The sequence below is a fragment of the Euprymna scolopes genome, chromosome 23, assembly GCF_053919585.1.
Source record: "Euprymna scolopes isolate OS-2025 chromosome 23, ASM5391958v1, whole genome shotgun sequence".
NCBI lineage: Eukaryota > Metazoa > Mollusca > Cephalopoda > Sepiida > Sepiolidae > Euprymna > Euprymna scolopes.
Window position 1 is genome coordinate 107,020,878 of NC_136504.1, and position 17,633 is coordinate 107,038,510.

A 17,633-nucleotide genomic window follows, 5' to 3' on the forward strand; every position below is an offset into this window, starting at 1 on the left:
TGCTCGTTGTAATTTAGATATATAATAAGCTCGATAGGTAAATATCCTAGAGCTAATTCAATATTAAGTAATGTGATTGATAATTTAAAATTTAAAAATCAAATTATAATTAAATTAAAAACCTGTTTCATAAGAAGGAACAACAACAAAATCAATTATCTGTAGGATCGTTTCGGAAAACAATGCTTTTTATTGTGGTAGACATCAAGTTACGTACAATAATTACATATATTTTTTTAATAAGCAAGGTCTCCTCGTCAGCAAATTTTGAAGGGTTTTTGTTAAATTTAAAAGACACCATAAATAAACCTAGCATTAAAAGTAAGGCAGATGTATCTGAAAAAAATTGAAATAAAAGGTCTGGATTTAAAATTTATAAGAAAATTAAATGGGTTAGAGATAGAAAAGAAATAGATTAAAATATAGATTTGAATTTAAATTATAAGTTTGCTTTAAGTATCACATTTCAAATATATACATGCATATATATGAAAAAATAGACACATATATATACATATACATAGATATAAAGGTATATATATATAAAATATATATATATATATATACAGGGTGTGCGTAAAGTTACTATACAATAAATAATACAATAAAACAATAAGTAACTTTACGGACACCCTGTATATATATATATTGTTACACATGTGATAAAAAGGTGGAGGAATTAAATAAAAGCAAACAAAGGAATATATAAAAAAACAGATATTTGTCGCACATGTGATAAGGGTAAAAACAAAGGGGAAGACACAAGGACAGCGTGCGAGAGATAACGAAATCACGGACACAAGTGGTAACGTTTTAAAGTTACTTTTATTATAAAAATTAACTATGGCAGGGAGGATGAGATTAAAAAAACTAAAAAAAAAACTAATTACGAGGATGTGGAAGGGGTATCTTAAGTCTACTATCTGAAAATACTGACGAGAAATGTATTGATACAAAAAAGATACATCATTACAAACAAAACAATGGCAAAATGAACTCACCAACTTAATACACAAGAGAGAGGTATGCAGAGAGAAGGGACTTAAAGTCTTTACTTTTCTTTTTTTTCTTTTCTACATGAAGTTTATCCACCATTCTATTCGCTTCGGACGTAACATGCGATACTCCTATGTATTATTCATCCACTGTTTCGGTTATTCTTCACTGTATGTCTTTCTTGTGCGCCGTGTTACTCGGGTTGACATTATCTATTTCGACGACATCAGTTTGTTCTCTTTTTCTGTAGTTGTCGGGTGGAAATTTTCCACATCTGCCTGGCACAGCGGCTTGGCCGAGTGTGTGTACCAAAAATGTCTCTTCTCCCTACTTTTCTTATCCTTCTCCTTCCTTCTTTGTTCGCTTAGTGTCCGGAACTCGGTCTCATCTGCTGAACGTTTTTTTCACCTCTCTCTTTCTCCTATACTCTCTCTCTCTCTCTTGTTAGGTTTGGCCTCTCTTTCTTCCTCTCCTTTCATTTTTGCCTTGGCGACAATCAAACAACAAGAAAAAAAACAAAAAAAAAAAAAAACGATACCTTTTTCATTGGCCTTAAATTAAATTTTAAAATTTTCTTAAAACACATAATCTAATTTAAAGATTATCTATAAATATAAAAACGAAAATGCATGTATGCATGTAAGTATGCATGTGTGTTCGCCTTTTCCTATATGTCTACAAAAGGCTTTTTTCAGAGAAGCGGTCGCTCGCCTAACAACTTTTTAAAACTTTTTATATCACATATAAATCGTAATATCTCAGAGTTAACAACAAAGCTCGCCTGTCTATTTAATTTACTCAATTTCTTGAAGATAAATATTCAACATTTGTTGCTCACCGCATGTGGGTTAGTCTTTTTCCTATAACATCTTGGGAAAATAAAAATCCTGCAGTCAAACTTGACCTCATTAACTCATTAAAACGGGCACCTGCCAAATCCAAGTAATTAAATAAATTCAAACGTGTTTCCGTTAGCATCTCGCGGTGGAGCAATGGTTAAGGTCGCAGGTTTTTTTAAATGGGGAATTCTGGGCAAGAACAGGAATTTTAATTCGGAATCAATCGAAGCAAAGGTTCCGGAGAAAGCAGGGTCGTATCCTCGGTGTAAACATTTTGCTTTAACAATGAATCTTTACTAAGAAAAAACAAACAAACTGACAAGTATCTGGGCTCCCTCATAGGTGAAGAGACCGTGCAGGTCTGTGTGCTAGAATGTTAACAACAACACTCACAGACACGCGCTGTCTACTCACTGATGAGGTTGGCTATATCAGTGAATTCAATTGTGCAGCGACCCATCACTTGTGGCCTCGATGGGATATGGTAAGTAAGAAGTATGCAGACAATTTGAGACAGTAATCTATTCTCCATCTTTCTTTCCTCTCTCTCATCTAACCCATTTTCCCTCTCGTTTTCTATACCTCTCTTTCTCTGCACTTTCCTTATCCCTCTCTCTTTCTCCTGTCCCTTCCTCTCTTTCCCTACTCCTTCCTCCCTTTCTATTCCCGCCCTCTCTCTTTCCCTACTCCTTCCTCCCTTTCTATTCCTGCCCTCTCTCTTTCCCTACTCCTTCCTCCCTTTCTATTCCTGCCCTCTCTCTTTCCCTACCCCTATCTCTCAGCCTGAATAAACTTAATAAACAACACGGGAGGATTACTATATTTTTGAACTTTTTGATATCCATGATTTGCGAACGCACGTTGTATCTATGTTCATTTACATCGACTTTTATAAAATTCATACTAGTCTTTCCTCTCGCGTGTTTGTTAGACTTTTTCATTTAAAAGCAAAGGCAGCTTCCCGGCCTTTCGTACCGGGACATCCAGAAAGCAATCAGCTTTGATCAATCTGGGAGAAACCCCTCATATCAGACAATTGCTATTCATTTGGACACTCCCTTTTTGTGGGAAGCTGGTTTTCCCCGAACGTTGTCAGGAAACAAACAAATAAATGAAATGGCAGAAAGCTGAACAGACCTCCAGCCAACGTTCATTTCTGCAAGTCAACGTTTTTATTGACATCCCTAAATTTCAACACTTTTCACTTCCTATGGTCTCGTAGCATCACAGTAAGATCTCACATTTCCTTTCATTTTCTTTTCCGCCTTCGGGTTCGTCACGGGTTCAAAACACTTTTTTTCTTTTCTTTTACACCTACAAACACCCGGGCAGCACCGGGTATCCCTGCTAGTTTATTAATAAGGAATTGAGAGTTAGTTATCTTCCCTTTAGAGAACTCATCTGTGAATAATAACACTAGTGTTTAGATAATTAATCAGAATTGGAAATCGAAAAAATCCGAACTTTTGGGGGTATCGGAATCTGTATCAGTGGTTAACGTCGCACGTTTTTTTTTTTTCACACATTAATTTCCAACTCAAGGGTACGGGTTCGATCCTCATACTCACCTACCAAAACATTTCTTTTTTATTATTTACCCCCCCCCCCCCCAGTTTTGATTTACCTCAAGACACCCGGGCATCGCCGGGTACCCCCCGCTAGTCTATATATATAAAAGCGAAAATGTGTGTATGTATGTATGTGTGTTTGTATGTCTCGCAAAAACTTTCGACACGGGTCACAGATTTTCGCCAGATAGGTATCATTTTAAAGTTCCAACCTTCGCCGGACAAATATATATATATATATATATATATATATATAGTCATCCGCATACAGTACTGTTTTGCTGTTTCACAGCTCATCAGTGCAGCTAGCCAGGATTGAAACCCGACCGCCTGTATGACAGTCAAGGCTCCTAACCATTACGCTATTGGTGGCTGCTGAGCGAGTAGTGAGTTTAATGATATTTTGACATCGTCCGAAATATCTCCGCTCGATTTGTTTACACAAAGAGCGTTGCTTATATGCTAATGGTAATTCGTGTATCACTTCTCAATATGCTCACCTCAAGATGAGGAGCATTATAGTCATCCACATATAGTACTGTTTCGCTGTTTCACAGCTCATTAGTGCGGATAGACAGGCAACTACCTCAAGCCAGGATTGAAACCCGACCACCTGAACGACCCCAGCATTGCCAGGTTGAAACAGTATACATCATATACGAATAAGTAAACAAGACTTTATTATAATAGATATTAATTTATTATAATTAAGTCGTATTCCTGTCTGTTTCTTTTATATATATACTAGCGGGAGTATCCGGCATTGCCCAGGTGTGTGTAAGGGGGTTATAAGGAACCCCGGGGGGGGGGGGGGCGTAAAAAAAGTGGTAGTAGGCAGCCCGAGTGGAGAGAGGTGTTACAAAAAAAAGTGGTAGTAGGCAGGCAGGCTCGAACCTGTAACACAAAGGAGAAAAAAAAAGTTAAGAAAACCTAAAGTCTTAGCCGATGCCTTCATGGTGAAAGCGGAAATCGAGAGCATTGAAATTAAGCATAGTCAATCCAACGGAGATGATGACTAGTGAAAATGTTGACACAAAAACTGACAAGTTGAAGGTGAAGGAATGAATGTTTTTGACCAATTTTTTTATATTTGTCGTCCGAAGGATTGAGCTTCAAAACTATTCATAGAGGCTGAATCTGAATATATATGCCGCTCTCGATTTCGAATCTTGCCAGATTCAGCCACTCTGATGAGTCGAAGATGATGAAACATGTGTCAATGGATAATTATATTTTAAAAACAATATATGTGCCGCTCCTCATTATGGGGTACCAAATTGGTCAAAGGGAAAATTATTTCCAACTCGCATTTAGGTAAAAATGCACTTTCGTATAAATAATTGAATTCATTCAAAACGTATCACAAAAACAATAGTACATAAAATAACATATATATATATATATATATATATATATATATATATATAAGACAAAACGTATGTTTTTGTATGTTCAGCAAAAGTTTTTTTTGTTGAGGTTTTCGAGGTGGGGGAGGGGGTACTATATTTTAGAACTTTTTATATACTCCCTAGATTATAATATCTGCGATTTGCAAAGGGACGTCGTCTCTACAATTATTTTTTATCGACTTTTATAAAATTTACGCTATTCCATCCTCTTAAGTGTTTGTTCGTGGTTTTTGTATAAAAGCAAAACTTAATCGAAAGCCAAAGCAGCTTCCCTGCCGGGACGTCCAGAAAGGAATTAGCTTTGATCAATATGGGGAAAACCCCTCATATCAGACAATTGCTATTCATTTGGACACTCCCTTTTTGTGGGAAGCTGGTTTTCCTCACGTTGTAAGAGTTCACATTTTCTTTCACTTACTTTTCCGCCTGCGGGTTCATCACAAGCTTGAAACACTTTTTTTCTTTTACACCTCCATACACCTGGGCAACGTCGGGTACCCCCCGCTAGTCTATATATATAAAAGCGAAAATGTGTGTATGTATGTATGTGTGTTTGTATGTCTCGCAAAAACTTTCGACACGGGTCACAGATTTTCGCCAGATAGGTATCATTTTAAAGTTCCAACCTTTGCCGGACAAATATCGAAAAATTGGCCAAAAACATTAATTCCTTCACCCTAAAATCATCAGTTTTCTACAGGGAGGGTGTAGCAAAAACTGTCCTCTCATGATGAGTTCGCTTCTACGCATGCGCAAATGACATCATAACATGATTTAGTTTAAATTAAAAAAAAAAAAAAACAATCCAATTTCGTCAACGTCGTCTTAGCCCAGTTGCTTAGAGGGCCGTGTCATTATCTAAAGGTTGTAAGTTCGAATCGTGGTGTGAGATGTCTTTTTTCTGTCTTTTTTTTGATTTTTTAAATTTTAATATTGAAACAGGGTTATTTAAGCCATTTTTCACGTTTTTTTTTGTTTTTATTTTTCAGATTTTTTAAAGAAGTTTTAACGTTCGTTTTTCTGTTTTCTTTTTCCATCACATTCGCGTTTTCTTTTTTTTGTTTTTCCCATTTTTACATTTAACATCATTCGTTTGCCTTACGTTAGTTTTTTTTTGGTGTTTTTTTTCGATTCTTTTAAGTTTTAACATTTTTTTTTATATAAACTATTTAATAATTTATTATTTGATATTCAAATATATTTAATAATTTATTATTTGATATTAAAAAATATTTAATAATTTATTATTTAATTTAAAAATATTTACTTTGCTTATTCTTTCAAGCCTACCTGCCTACTACCACTTTCGTTTTTTTTTTTGCTCAACACACACCTCCAAACACCCGGGCAATGCCGGGCATCCAGGCTAGTATACATATATACATGTGACTGGGGACCGCTTGTGATTTTGATTCTCCCTTGACATTTCCTCCTTTGGAGAAAGACGGTTCAACCAAACTAGTCTGAAAGCTGTTGGCTTCTACTTACTTACTGAAGTTAAGCAATGTCTAACTTGATCAGTATTAGATGGGTGACTATTTGAGAGTACTAGGCATTGTATGTTGGAGGGTGTCTGTATCTTGCAAGAACTACTAAACCCTAACATCATCATCTCCTCTGGTATACATGCAACTGGGGACCAATTGTGAATTTAATATTCCCTTTGAAGGAAACCAGTGTAACTGCCTAAGGTTGGGTGCCATCGGCTTCTACTTACTTTTTACTGAAGTTAAGCAAGGTTGAGCCTGTACAATACTTAGATGGGTGTGCTGTAATAGAAATAGTCCACCATGATTCGTCATCAGCATCATCTTATTTGGTTTAACATGTTGACATGTGTTGGACGGCTTTTAGAAATTGACTTCTAAACTAATCTATTTCTTTGTAAGTAATTTCCTTAACTGAGAGAAGATTTTATAGTTTAGATACCCTCTCTGATGCCAAGTGATGGCAACCATTGCTTTTAGATTTTTAAAAATTTAAAACATTGCAGAGTCAAAAGGTTTAAAGTCTGACTTCTAAAATTCCAAAACTATCTGCTTTTGACTTCCAAACTATCTAATTTTGACTTTTAGAAATCAAAAATATGATTTTAATTTCCAGAATTTCAAAATATCTGACGTTGAATTCAAGAATTCTAAAATTTCAATTTAAACTCACAATTTTAAAGTTTTCCAATATTCAATAATTATGAAAGTCTGATAAAAAAAAAAAAAAAAATGAATCCAACACTTCTTATAAGTTCACCATAGCCTCCTTCACAAACTTTTAACTCTGTACCCCCCCCCGATTAAAAATGCGATTAAAAGTTCAACTTACATTCATAAAATAGTAATGCAGACCGAACTCTCAATCTATTCATCTTATTAACTCGTATTCTTGAGTGGATTTTGTCCCTGATAAGCGGTTACCCATTGGTGAAAAACATCTAAAATTTTAACAAGTCGATTTATTACAAAAAAAAAAAAAAAAAAAAAAAAACGTCCCAAAACAAATGAACTTCTGCAAACAGAATTCTTACAAAGTTAAAAATCGAAGATACAGTAGAACCCCGGGATACGTTTTTCCCCAGGTTACGATGTGGAATACAATGTTTTTCCGGTTACCATATTTTCCCCAACTTACGGCGTTATTTTTAATTTTATTTGATTATATACATGTATATTATATACTATACTGTATTTTGTTACTAATTTTTAATATGTACTGAATAAAATTTGCTTAGGCCTTGCCATACGGCAATTTCACCAACCCCAGAACAGAACAGGGTTCTATTGTATAATGCTACTTAACCTTATGTCTGGAATCCTTGTATCAATTTTAATCCAAATCCAGGACATGATTTTGAAATGTCTAAAATTTAAAGCTTAACATTAACTCTTGTCTTCAAGTGGTTTTTGGCCTTCGTAATTGGTAAGTTCTTAACAAAACAAATAAAAAGTATTAAAAAAAAAAAAAATAACCATTGAAGAATGCTGAAGATCTAGTGGCCGGAATATTTTTAGCATCTGTGAATGTCATTAAGTAAAGTTGGCGCTAGTTAATAAACGTTTTTTTAATGATGCAAGTTCAGTTCGTAAGATGGCTGGGAACATTCCGCATTTAAAAATAAATGGATCGAAAGTCATTAGGTAAGAGTAATTATATAAACAGATTGTGCAGTGGGTCATTGTCGTTTCTGCAAAAGCCATTTAGCTCGCCTTGTAAGTATTAATTGGATAACTGACTAATTAATACAAAGATTTAGTTAAATATAGATTTCGTTAATTCATTTGGCGGCTGATAAAAGTGATACTTAAAAGTCTATAAATATTTTTGTAATTAATAAAATAAAAACACCAATTGTTTGCTTTCAAGGTTTTAACTCTTGTCATAATATATATATATATATATATATATATATTTCCACAGCCAGGCAACGTCGCAGCTCACAAGAAACTGGAAGCCCAAGACTAGAGTTTCGCCCTCGACTCTTGAGCTTCCAGTTTGTTGGCTGTCATGGCTCTTGTGAGCTGCAACGTTGTCTGGCTGTGGAAATAATTGTATATTCTCTCACATACTGACGGTTATATATATATATATATATATATATATATATATATATATATATATATATATATATTCAAAATGGCGAGATGGAAACATTAAAAGGTATTTGCAGCTTCTCTTCCAATTTTCGGATTTTAATCATGTCAAAACGCACTTTATTTCCTTTTGATGGATTGGTTGTTGCTATTTATTCTGATGAGTTAAGGGTATAATAGATTCATTGATATAATAATTAAGTGATTGATTTTGCACTACGAAACAGATACTGTCAAGAATTGTAAATGTCAACTGAATTAAAGGAATAAATTATAAGATGGTCAACATCATGAATTTTGGGACATATTTTTTTTTTCATTTATTCACTATATTACTCTGTAATTATATTGAGCTTCTTAAATAAATATGGGTATATATTATAAGAAAATATATTTCTACAGATTATATATATATATATATATATATATATATAGTCATCCGCATACAGTACTGTTTTGCTGTTTCACAGCTCATCAGTGCAGCTAGCCAGGATTGAAACCCGACCGCCTGTACGACAGTCAAGGCTCCTAACCATTACGCTATTGGCGGCTGCTGAGCGAGTAGTGAGTTTAATGATGTTTTGACATCGTCCGAAATATCTCCGCTCGATTTGTTTACACAAAGAGCGTTGCTTATATGCTAATGGTAATTCGTGTATCACTTCTCAATATGCTCACCTCAAGATGAGGAGCATTATAGTCATACACATATAGTACTGTTTCACTGTTTCACAGCTCATTAGTGCGGATAGACAGGCAACTAACTCAAGCCAGGATTGAAACCCGACTACCTGAATGACCCCAGCATTGCCAGGTTGAAACAGTATACGTCATATACGACGTCATCTGCTATGACGCCATATATGAATAAATAAACAAGACTTTATTATAATAGATGTCAATTTATTATAATTAAGTCGTATTCCTGTCTGTTTCTTTTATATATATACTAGTGGGAGTATCCGGCATTGCCCAGGTGTGTGTAAGGGGGTTATAAGGAACCCCGGGGGGAGGGCGTAAAAAAAAAAGTGGTAGTAGGCAGGCAGGCTCGAACCCGTAACACAAAGGGGAAAAAAAGTTAAGAAAACCTAGTCTTAGCCGATGCCTTCATGGTGAAAGCGGAAATTGAGAGCATTGAAATTAAGCATAGTCAATCCAACGTCGTCTCTAGAATTATTTTTTATCGACTTTTATAAAATTTACGCTATTCCATCCTCTTAAGTGTTTGTTCGTGGTTTTTGTATAAAAGCAAAACTCAATCGAAAGCCAAAGCAGCTTCCCTGCCGGGACGTCCAGAAAGGAATTAGCTTTGATCAATGTGGGGAAAACCCTTCATACCAGGCAATTGCTATTCATTTGGACACTCCCTTTTTGTGGGGTGTTGGTTTTCCTCACGTTGTTGTAAGAGTTCACATTTTCTTTCACTTACTTTTCCGCCTGCGGGTTCGTCACAAGCTTGAAACACTTTTTTTCTTTTACACCTCCATACACCCGGGCAACGTCGGGTACCTCCGCTAGTCTATAAAAGGCAAAATGTGGGTTAGTGTGTGCATGTGTTGTGTATGTCCGACAAAGGCTTTTTTACGGGGAGCGCTCGGTGGTGTAATTCATCCTTAAAACTTTATATACTGTCTAAATTATAATATCTATGAGTTATGAAGAGAGGTCGCCTGTATCTTTAATTTGGCCGACTTTTACAGGCTATTTTCGCGATTTTTTTCACTCGATGCATCTTTGTTTTGCTTTTCAGTATAAAAGCGAAACTGAATCCGTAGCATCAGTTCCCTCCGTGGCATTCATGACAGGGACGTCCAGAAAGCAAATAAACTTTGATCAATGCAGTGACAACCGTCATATCAGACAATTTCTTTTCAAATTGACACCTCCATTTTTTATGTGAAGCAGCCCCCCCCTCCTTCAAATCTTGGGGGAACAAACAACCAAAGTTAGGGAAAAAAACAAAAAAAAAAAAAAAACTGCCCCGCAGCAAAAGTTAACTGCGGGATATGTTTGACCTCATTATCATTAAATTCGCGCACCTGTTACTCTGCCGTCGTGGGCGAGCGGGTAACATGTCAGAATTTTTTTCCACCTTCGCCTCAAGTTTCCGGGTTCGATCCTACCTCCCAAAACTTTTTTTCTTTTACCACACAGCTGACGCCGGGCATGTTCGTTGTTTTTTTTTATTTTTTGTTTTTCTGATTTTTTAAAGAAGTTAAACATCATTTTTTTTTTTTTTTTTTAGTTTGTTTTACCCCCTCCCCAACACACACAAACACCCGGGCAACGCTGGGCAACCCCGCTATTATATATATGAAGGGCAAAATGTGTGTGTGTATGTTTCTATGCCTCGCAAAAATTTTTGACAGAGGCGACGGATCCTTACGAGATCAGTATTGTTTCAAAGCTTGACACTTCTGACACCAAATATCGAAAAATTGGCCAAAATTGGGCAGTTTTCTACAAGGAGGGGATTGCTTTTTTTTTGCGTTGCCATTTTTGCAAGTCATCGTATCGTTTGGATTGATTTTGCTTAATTTCAACGTTCCGAACATTTGGTTGGACTGTAGAAACATCGGTAAGGGCGTTCACGTTTTATTTTTCTTTCCTCCTCCGCATTACGAGTTCGATCCCACCTGCCTACCACCACTTTTCTTTTCTTTTATCTCCACCCAAACTGCCTACTGTTGTTTCGCCCCACTCCTACTACCAATTTTTTACCCCCCACTCCCTCCGGAGGTTTCCTTACTCGACCCAAGCAACGCTGAAGAACCCCACTACTATACCACTTTTTTTTTTATACCTTTTAATCCCTTCACTCCGAGGGTCCTTGCTACACCGTCATACACCTGGGTCTTCCTGCTAATATATATATATATATATATATATATATATATATATTTTTTTTTTTTTTTTTCTTCCGGGAATCTAAACTGCATTTTTTATTTTTATTTTTGCATTTTTATATTCAAAGCTTCTTTCGACTATATATTGGGTTTTTAGATATGGATGGCTAGGTTTCCTTCCTCTTCTCTATTTGCCTTTCTGGTACCTAAGGTACTTAAGCTTTTATGCATTTTTATTCTCATAAAATGTATATGCAGATTAACATATCGAGCTGATATTAGAATAGAGCTGATATTATTATTATTATTATTATTATTATTATTATTATTAAATTCACTTATATATATTATTAATATTTCATTTTTTATTTATTAGTATATATAGAATTAGTATTGTTCCTACATTTAGTTATTGGGAAAGTGGTAAAAGTTTCCCAATTGTTAACCCCTTACCTTTTCTACATATAGCACTAAGTTAACAACACCTTTCAGCTTTTCATAACTGCAATACTTCTTGCTCTTATAAACATTGCCTTTAACTTTATATATATATATATATATATATATATATATATATATATATATATATATATTATTTTCATAGCATTTATATGCTAGTTAACATGTCGCAGAATGGATCTTGTAATCCTAAACTTACTTATTAATAGTTTATCTTTTTATTTTTTTTATTTATCCTTTTTTTCATATATTAGTAAAAATAGTAACCGTATTTACATTTATTTTTATTGAAGAAGTGGTATTATCCACTAGAGAGCCATGTATTAAACAGCTGTCCTGTTTTTAAATCTCCGAAACAGCTACATGGTAAGAAGCTGATGATCCCCGTTTTCTATTTACAAAATTTTAGTTAAGGTTTTCTCTTTTCATCCTCATGTAGTTAAATTCTGTTTTAAAATTGAAGACTTTTGCGAAATCGTCTTTTGCAAATGCTAAGTCTATTTCTATTTAACAATTTTAGTAAAGGCTTTTTTTTTCATCCTTATATAAATGAATTCTCTTTTGTCATTATAAACTTTTTAGAAGTCGGATTATGTAGGTGCTTAGTCTGCGATAGGTTAAAATTAATATTTTTTTTCTTCTGGGAATGTAACCTGCGTTATTTATTTTTATTTTTGCATTTTTTTTCAAAGCTTCTTTAGAATATATATATATATATATATATATATATATATATATATATATATATATATATATAGTTTTGGAAGTTTTTTTTTTTAATCTTAAAAACTACATAAAAATTAATAAAAAAAATGAATAACGAAACAATATCTTAATAAGTAATATTGGTGCAATTACACTATAATACTAAAATTTAGAAAACGAAATAATCAATTGAAAAAAAATAATGGTATCTACTGACTTGACTTTTTGTGTCGATTTCAGCTAAAAGCAATGATATCTACTTAATTGGCATGTCAGAAGTAATTAAATATAACCGCTTTATGTAAAAAAAAAAAAATCATGAGTTTTGGATTTTTATTGTAAAAATCACTCGCCATATTTCTATGAGAACATGTGACAGAATAACAGGGGAACTAACTCAGTTATGCTAAAAACAAAGCAGCTCATATTTATGATTATTACACAATTTATTTTAAAACTTTGGCACTTGTACAGTTTAATCAAGACATTCAAAAACGAAAATATTGCAAAAAGGTTTTATTGTACGTATCCGTTTTGGACTGAAGATCTCTGAAAAAAAATTTCATTTAATTTGATCAAGTATTTTTTTTTTTTTACAGCGGAAAAACACGTTCTTATGAGAGCGCGTTGAAGTCAGCCATTGTGAAATTTGTTGAAGCTGAACAACACGTCATGGGGAGATAACTCCATGTAAATCGCCGACACTCCCTCCCAATCTTTAATTCTAGCTTTTCTACCAAAAAATCGAACCTTTTGTCGGTATTATAACAAATCGTTTTTCGCTGTAAAAAAAAAACAAAACAAAAAACTACTTGATGAAATTAAGTGAAATTTTTTTTCGGAGAACTTGGTTCTATAACGGATATCATTTTCCTTAATAAGTAATTTTCTATCGTATTGTTTTTCATAATGTTTGGATATATTTATATTTGGATATATATTTAATTAGCAATTTTAGCATTAAAGAGCGCTTCTATTAGCACAGGAGGTAATTCATTTTTGAAAACGGTCAAAAACTTAGGAATGGCTGAAATCATTTTTTTCGTTGAATAATGGAATGTGTCTTTTATGTAATATTCCAAAAATAATATTTAATATTTTTCGATATTTTCATTTTTTAATGTCTTGATTAAACTGTACAAGTACCAAAAATATTTATGATTATTACACAATTTATTAAAAAAATTGCCAATGGTTACATGTTTTTTACCTCCTCTTGGAGCTCTCTGGTGTTTTTTTAAGGCAAACATTTTATTTTCGATAATTTTCATTGAAAAATGTTTTTTTTTAATAATTTTTTTCTACCTCATCGTTTTTTGTAATTTTCGGATATTTTCATTACTGTAACATGAGAATTAAGTAGTTTGCCTAGAAATTCAAGATTAAATTTTTTTTATTTCATTATTATTGTGTAGTTGGACCATAATTCCATTAAATCTTCCGGTTTGTATTACTGTACACATAGATTCGAAAAAGTTGTTAAAAAACAAATATATAACAAATAAATATTATCAAAGGCAAGATAAGTTACTTTTCTACCTAACTGGATATATTTTTTGTGTTTTTATTCAATGTAACATGTTTATTCAGCTCGAACAGTATACAGTGTTTACCGATGTATTGGAAAATTTAAAATGGCGCCTGAGTCTTTCTTTAACATGGTAAGTTCAGGAAAAGGTGTTATAAATAATAAACTAGACAAAACACACATATATATATATATATTATTCCTTAATTGGAATTTTTTTTATTTTGAGATGAGCATTTTATGTTAATTTTATTTTTATTTCGGACTATTAGTCTCATCTTTATTAGTTGTTGTTTTTTTTTTTTTTAATCTTTTTATTGGTTCACAACGTTTCGGCCAACTTCCTCTGGCCTTCGTCATAATTCATTTTTGAAAACTGTCAAAAACTTAGGAATGGCTGAAATCATTTTTTTTTCGTTGAATAATGAAATGTGTCTTTTCTGTAATATTCCAAAAATATTTAATTTGTGACATGACAATTAGGTATATAACATTGGTTTTTGTTGTAATTGACAAAAGAAGTAAGCAGTTATTATTTTTTTAATGAAAACTCAATTTGTTGGCTGTCGGATTCCATTACAATAACAAAGAAGTGCAGAAAATTATTAAATTATATAAAAATTTGATAAGCAAATTTAACTTTTATACAATTAATATATAATATTAGTTTCTTTTTCAAGTGTGACTAAAAAAAAAAAAAAAGGTTTTAACGTTTCTGAATTTTTTTAGATGAGAATTGGTTATTTGTATTATTTGAATTCATCGGACTACTGTTCTCATCTTGAGTGTGATTTCCACAATGTTTCGGTCGATAAAACCTCCAACCTTCTTCAGGTGCATCGTGTCGAACTCAGGAGTGTTTCTATTGAACTCAGGAATTTAGACAGAATTTCGAGCAGAACCCTTTATTTACTTCACGGGGGTAGCATGCTCTTGTTCCCTCAGCCATGACTGGATAGAGGTCCTAAGTAATTCGCAAATGAAATCAATTGTAAAAAGTGATATTCTCCTGAAGGTTGAAGGTTAATTCCTCAGTGTGGGCGACCAAAAAATATGTTTGCGAATTACTACCCCTGTGAATTAAATAAATGGTTTCGCTCGAAACTTAGTACAAATTCCTGATTTCGAGAAGATATACATAAAGAAGGTCGGAGGTTATATCAACCGAAACGTTGTGAAAATCACATTCAAGATGAGAACAGAAGTCTGATGAATCCAAATTATACATATGTTTTTTACAAAAAAAGTGTTATATGAAACTTGCTCCAGACAAAGTATGAAGCCATTTGATGTAAGTAGCTCAAAACACAAAGAAACATTTGTCCTTACTTTTATTATATCCGTTGATTTCTTCGTAGATGGGTTGTGAAGCCAAAATCTTTTTGCGTTCCTCTTCATCTATCGTTATCTCAGCGGGTGTGTCTCTGTTGGGGGGTAGTTCGGCCGACAACTGGGGTGAAGATTCTGCTGATGACTCTGTAAATGACGATCTAGATGGCTCAATAAGAGGTGGTGGTTGCTTGACAGTTTCCGTAGCAGGCACAGGGCTGACGCAGTTGGATCGTCTCCTTGTGCTTGCTAAGGGTGGTGTGGCTGGGACAGGTACTGTAGGAGGATTGCCGGATGCCCGGACACTGATGATGGGCTCTAAATAGCCCTCCGACGGGAAATTGGAACTACCGTTTGATGATGTCCGCGATGCTGAATTAGATCGAGATGGATCAACAGGGTAATAATAGTTGTCTCGCTGGCCAGGGAATTTTGGTGTGATGGGCTCATACAGGTTCTCCACAGAACCCAGGGGTGACATATTTGCGTCCTCAAAATTTTTGTCTCCGCCTGATCCAGAAGAAGTTGAACCACCTGCAGATAAAAAATAAATTAAAAAGAACATATCAATAATACTCTACAGGTGGTAGTAAAAAAAGTATCTATCTATCTACACTTATATAAATGCAACTTTGTTTCTGTGTGTGTGTGTTCGTTCCTTATAGACTCCGAAACGGCAGAACAGATTTTCTTTAAAATTTACAGAACTTTAGTGTATACATCTGGAAGTGATCTTAGTTAAGTTTTGTCTCAGATAATTACTGATAATCGATAATTGAAACTGTTATTTTAATTTATCTATCATCGGTAAAGCCATTTTTTCCATGTCATTGCTTAGCAACAATGATAGAACAACAGGGCCGTGAAAATTCTATTGTGGGTAAGTTGATAGAGTTTTTTTTTTTGTTTTTTTTGTATGACGTGGTCTGTAGGTTCAAACCTCACACGTAAATTACTTAATGTTTTTTTTTGTTAACTGGAAAGAAGTTTATGTAGAACAATTTTATAAAAGAAACAGTAGCTCCTCTACAGTGCAATGTAGAATATTTTGGACTAAGTTACTGCATGGAATATATATATATATATATATATATATATTTTTTTTTTTTTTGAAATTTATATATATACATATTTTTTAAATTTATATATATATATATTTTTTAAAATTTATATATATATATATTTTTTAAAATTTATATATATATATATATATATATATATATATATATATATATATTTAAAAAATTTATATATAATATATATATTTTTTTTTTTAAATTTATATATATATATATATATATATATATAGACATATATATATATATATATATATATATATATATATAGACATATATATATAGACATATATATATAGACATACATATATAGACATACATATATATAGACATATATATATATAGACATATATATATATAGACATATATATATATATATATATATATACTAGACCACCCGTGACCCGTTGGGTCAGTACGTTATATTAGCTATGGAATTCATGTATGAGCGTGACACTTGTGGTATAAAGAAAATAGTTTTTTTTTACAGAACAGAAGCATTTCTATGAAAGTATATTAAAATGAAAAAAGAATATAGATAGATTTCTATGAGTCGTTCTGTTTATTATAATTGTTATTTTTTTTTAAATTACAGTTACTGAATTATAAGTGGTTGGTCATACTTATAGGTAAATATGCACTGAACAGGTATCATAATCCTTATTATAGTTAAATTCAAATTTTGATATATCATCTTTTAAATGAAATTGTTAGTTGAAAGTACAGAATAATAAAAAAAACACTCTCCACATGTTAATAATGGCTTTTTAAATAGAAAATGAAAATAAAATGTAACTTTTTTCATTTAATTTAAGCAAACATTCAGTACCCATTGTGTAAAATATTTAATTTGTATGTTAATAATAAGGTCAATAAAATTAAGACAATTCTTTTCTATTTACATTTTTTGTACAATTAATTTTTTTTAAAGAAAACTTTTGTTATCCTTTTGCTTAATTGAGACTTCTTATCAGGTTCTAACTCTCTTATATCCAGATTAATTATATTAATCAATTTATTTTATTGAATATGTATCGCTGAAAAGCACGGGTGCTTAAGCACTTATTGTACAGAAAATAAATATTGTATTCATATGCTAATAATAAGGTCACTAAAACTAAGACAATATTTTTCTATTTACAACATTTTTTGTACAATTTGAGTGTTTTAAAAAAACTTTTATGTTTTCCTTTCGTTTAACTATCCAGTTTTACATCGCTCCCTTTTTCTCTCTCTCACACATACACGTAACTATTTCTCGCGTACGTAACGAAAACAGAGGGAGTAGGAGTGT

General features: G+C 32.8%; 1 protein-coding gene across 3 annotated transcripts in view; it reads right to left on the reverse strand.

The window, feature by feature from the left end:
• Positions 1-17,633, reverse strand: part of LOC145246126 (uncharacterized) — a 287,143-nt gene that overhangs the window by 10,357 nt on the left and 259,153 nt on the right. For all 3 annotated transcript variants that reach the window (XM_080107976.1, XM_080107974.1, XM_080107975.1), the window contains one exon: positions 15,264-15,797. In XM_080107976.1, coding sequence (XP_079964102.1) covers positions 15,264-15,797 — 534 coding nt within the window. The remainder of the gene's footprint in view (positions 1-15,263; positions 15,798-17,633) is intronic.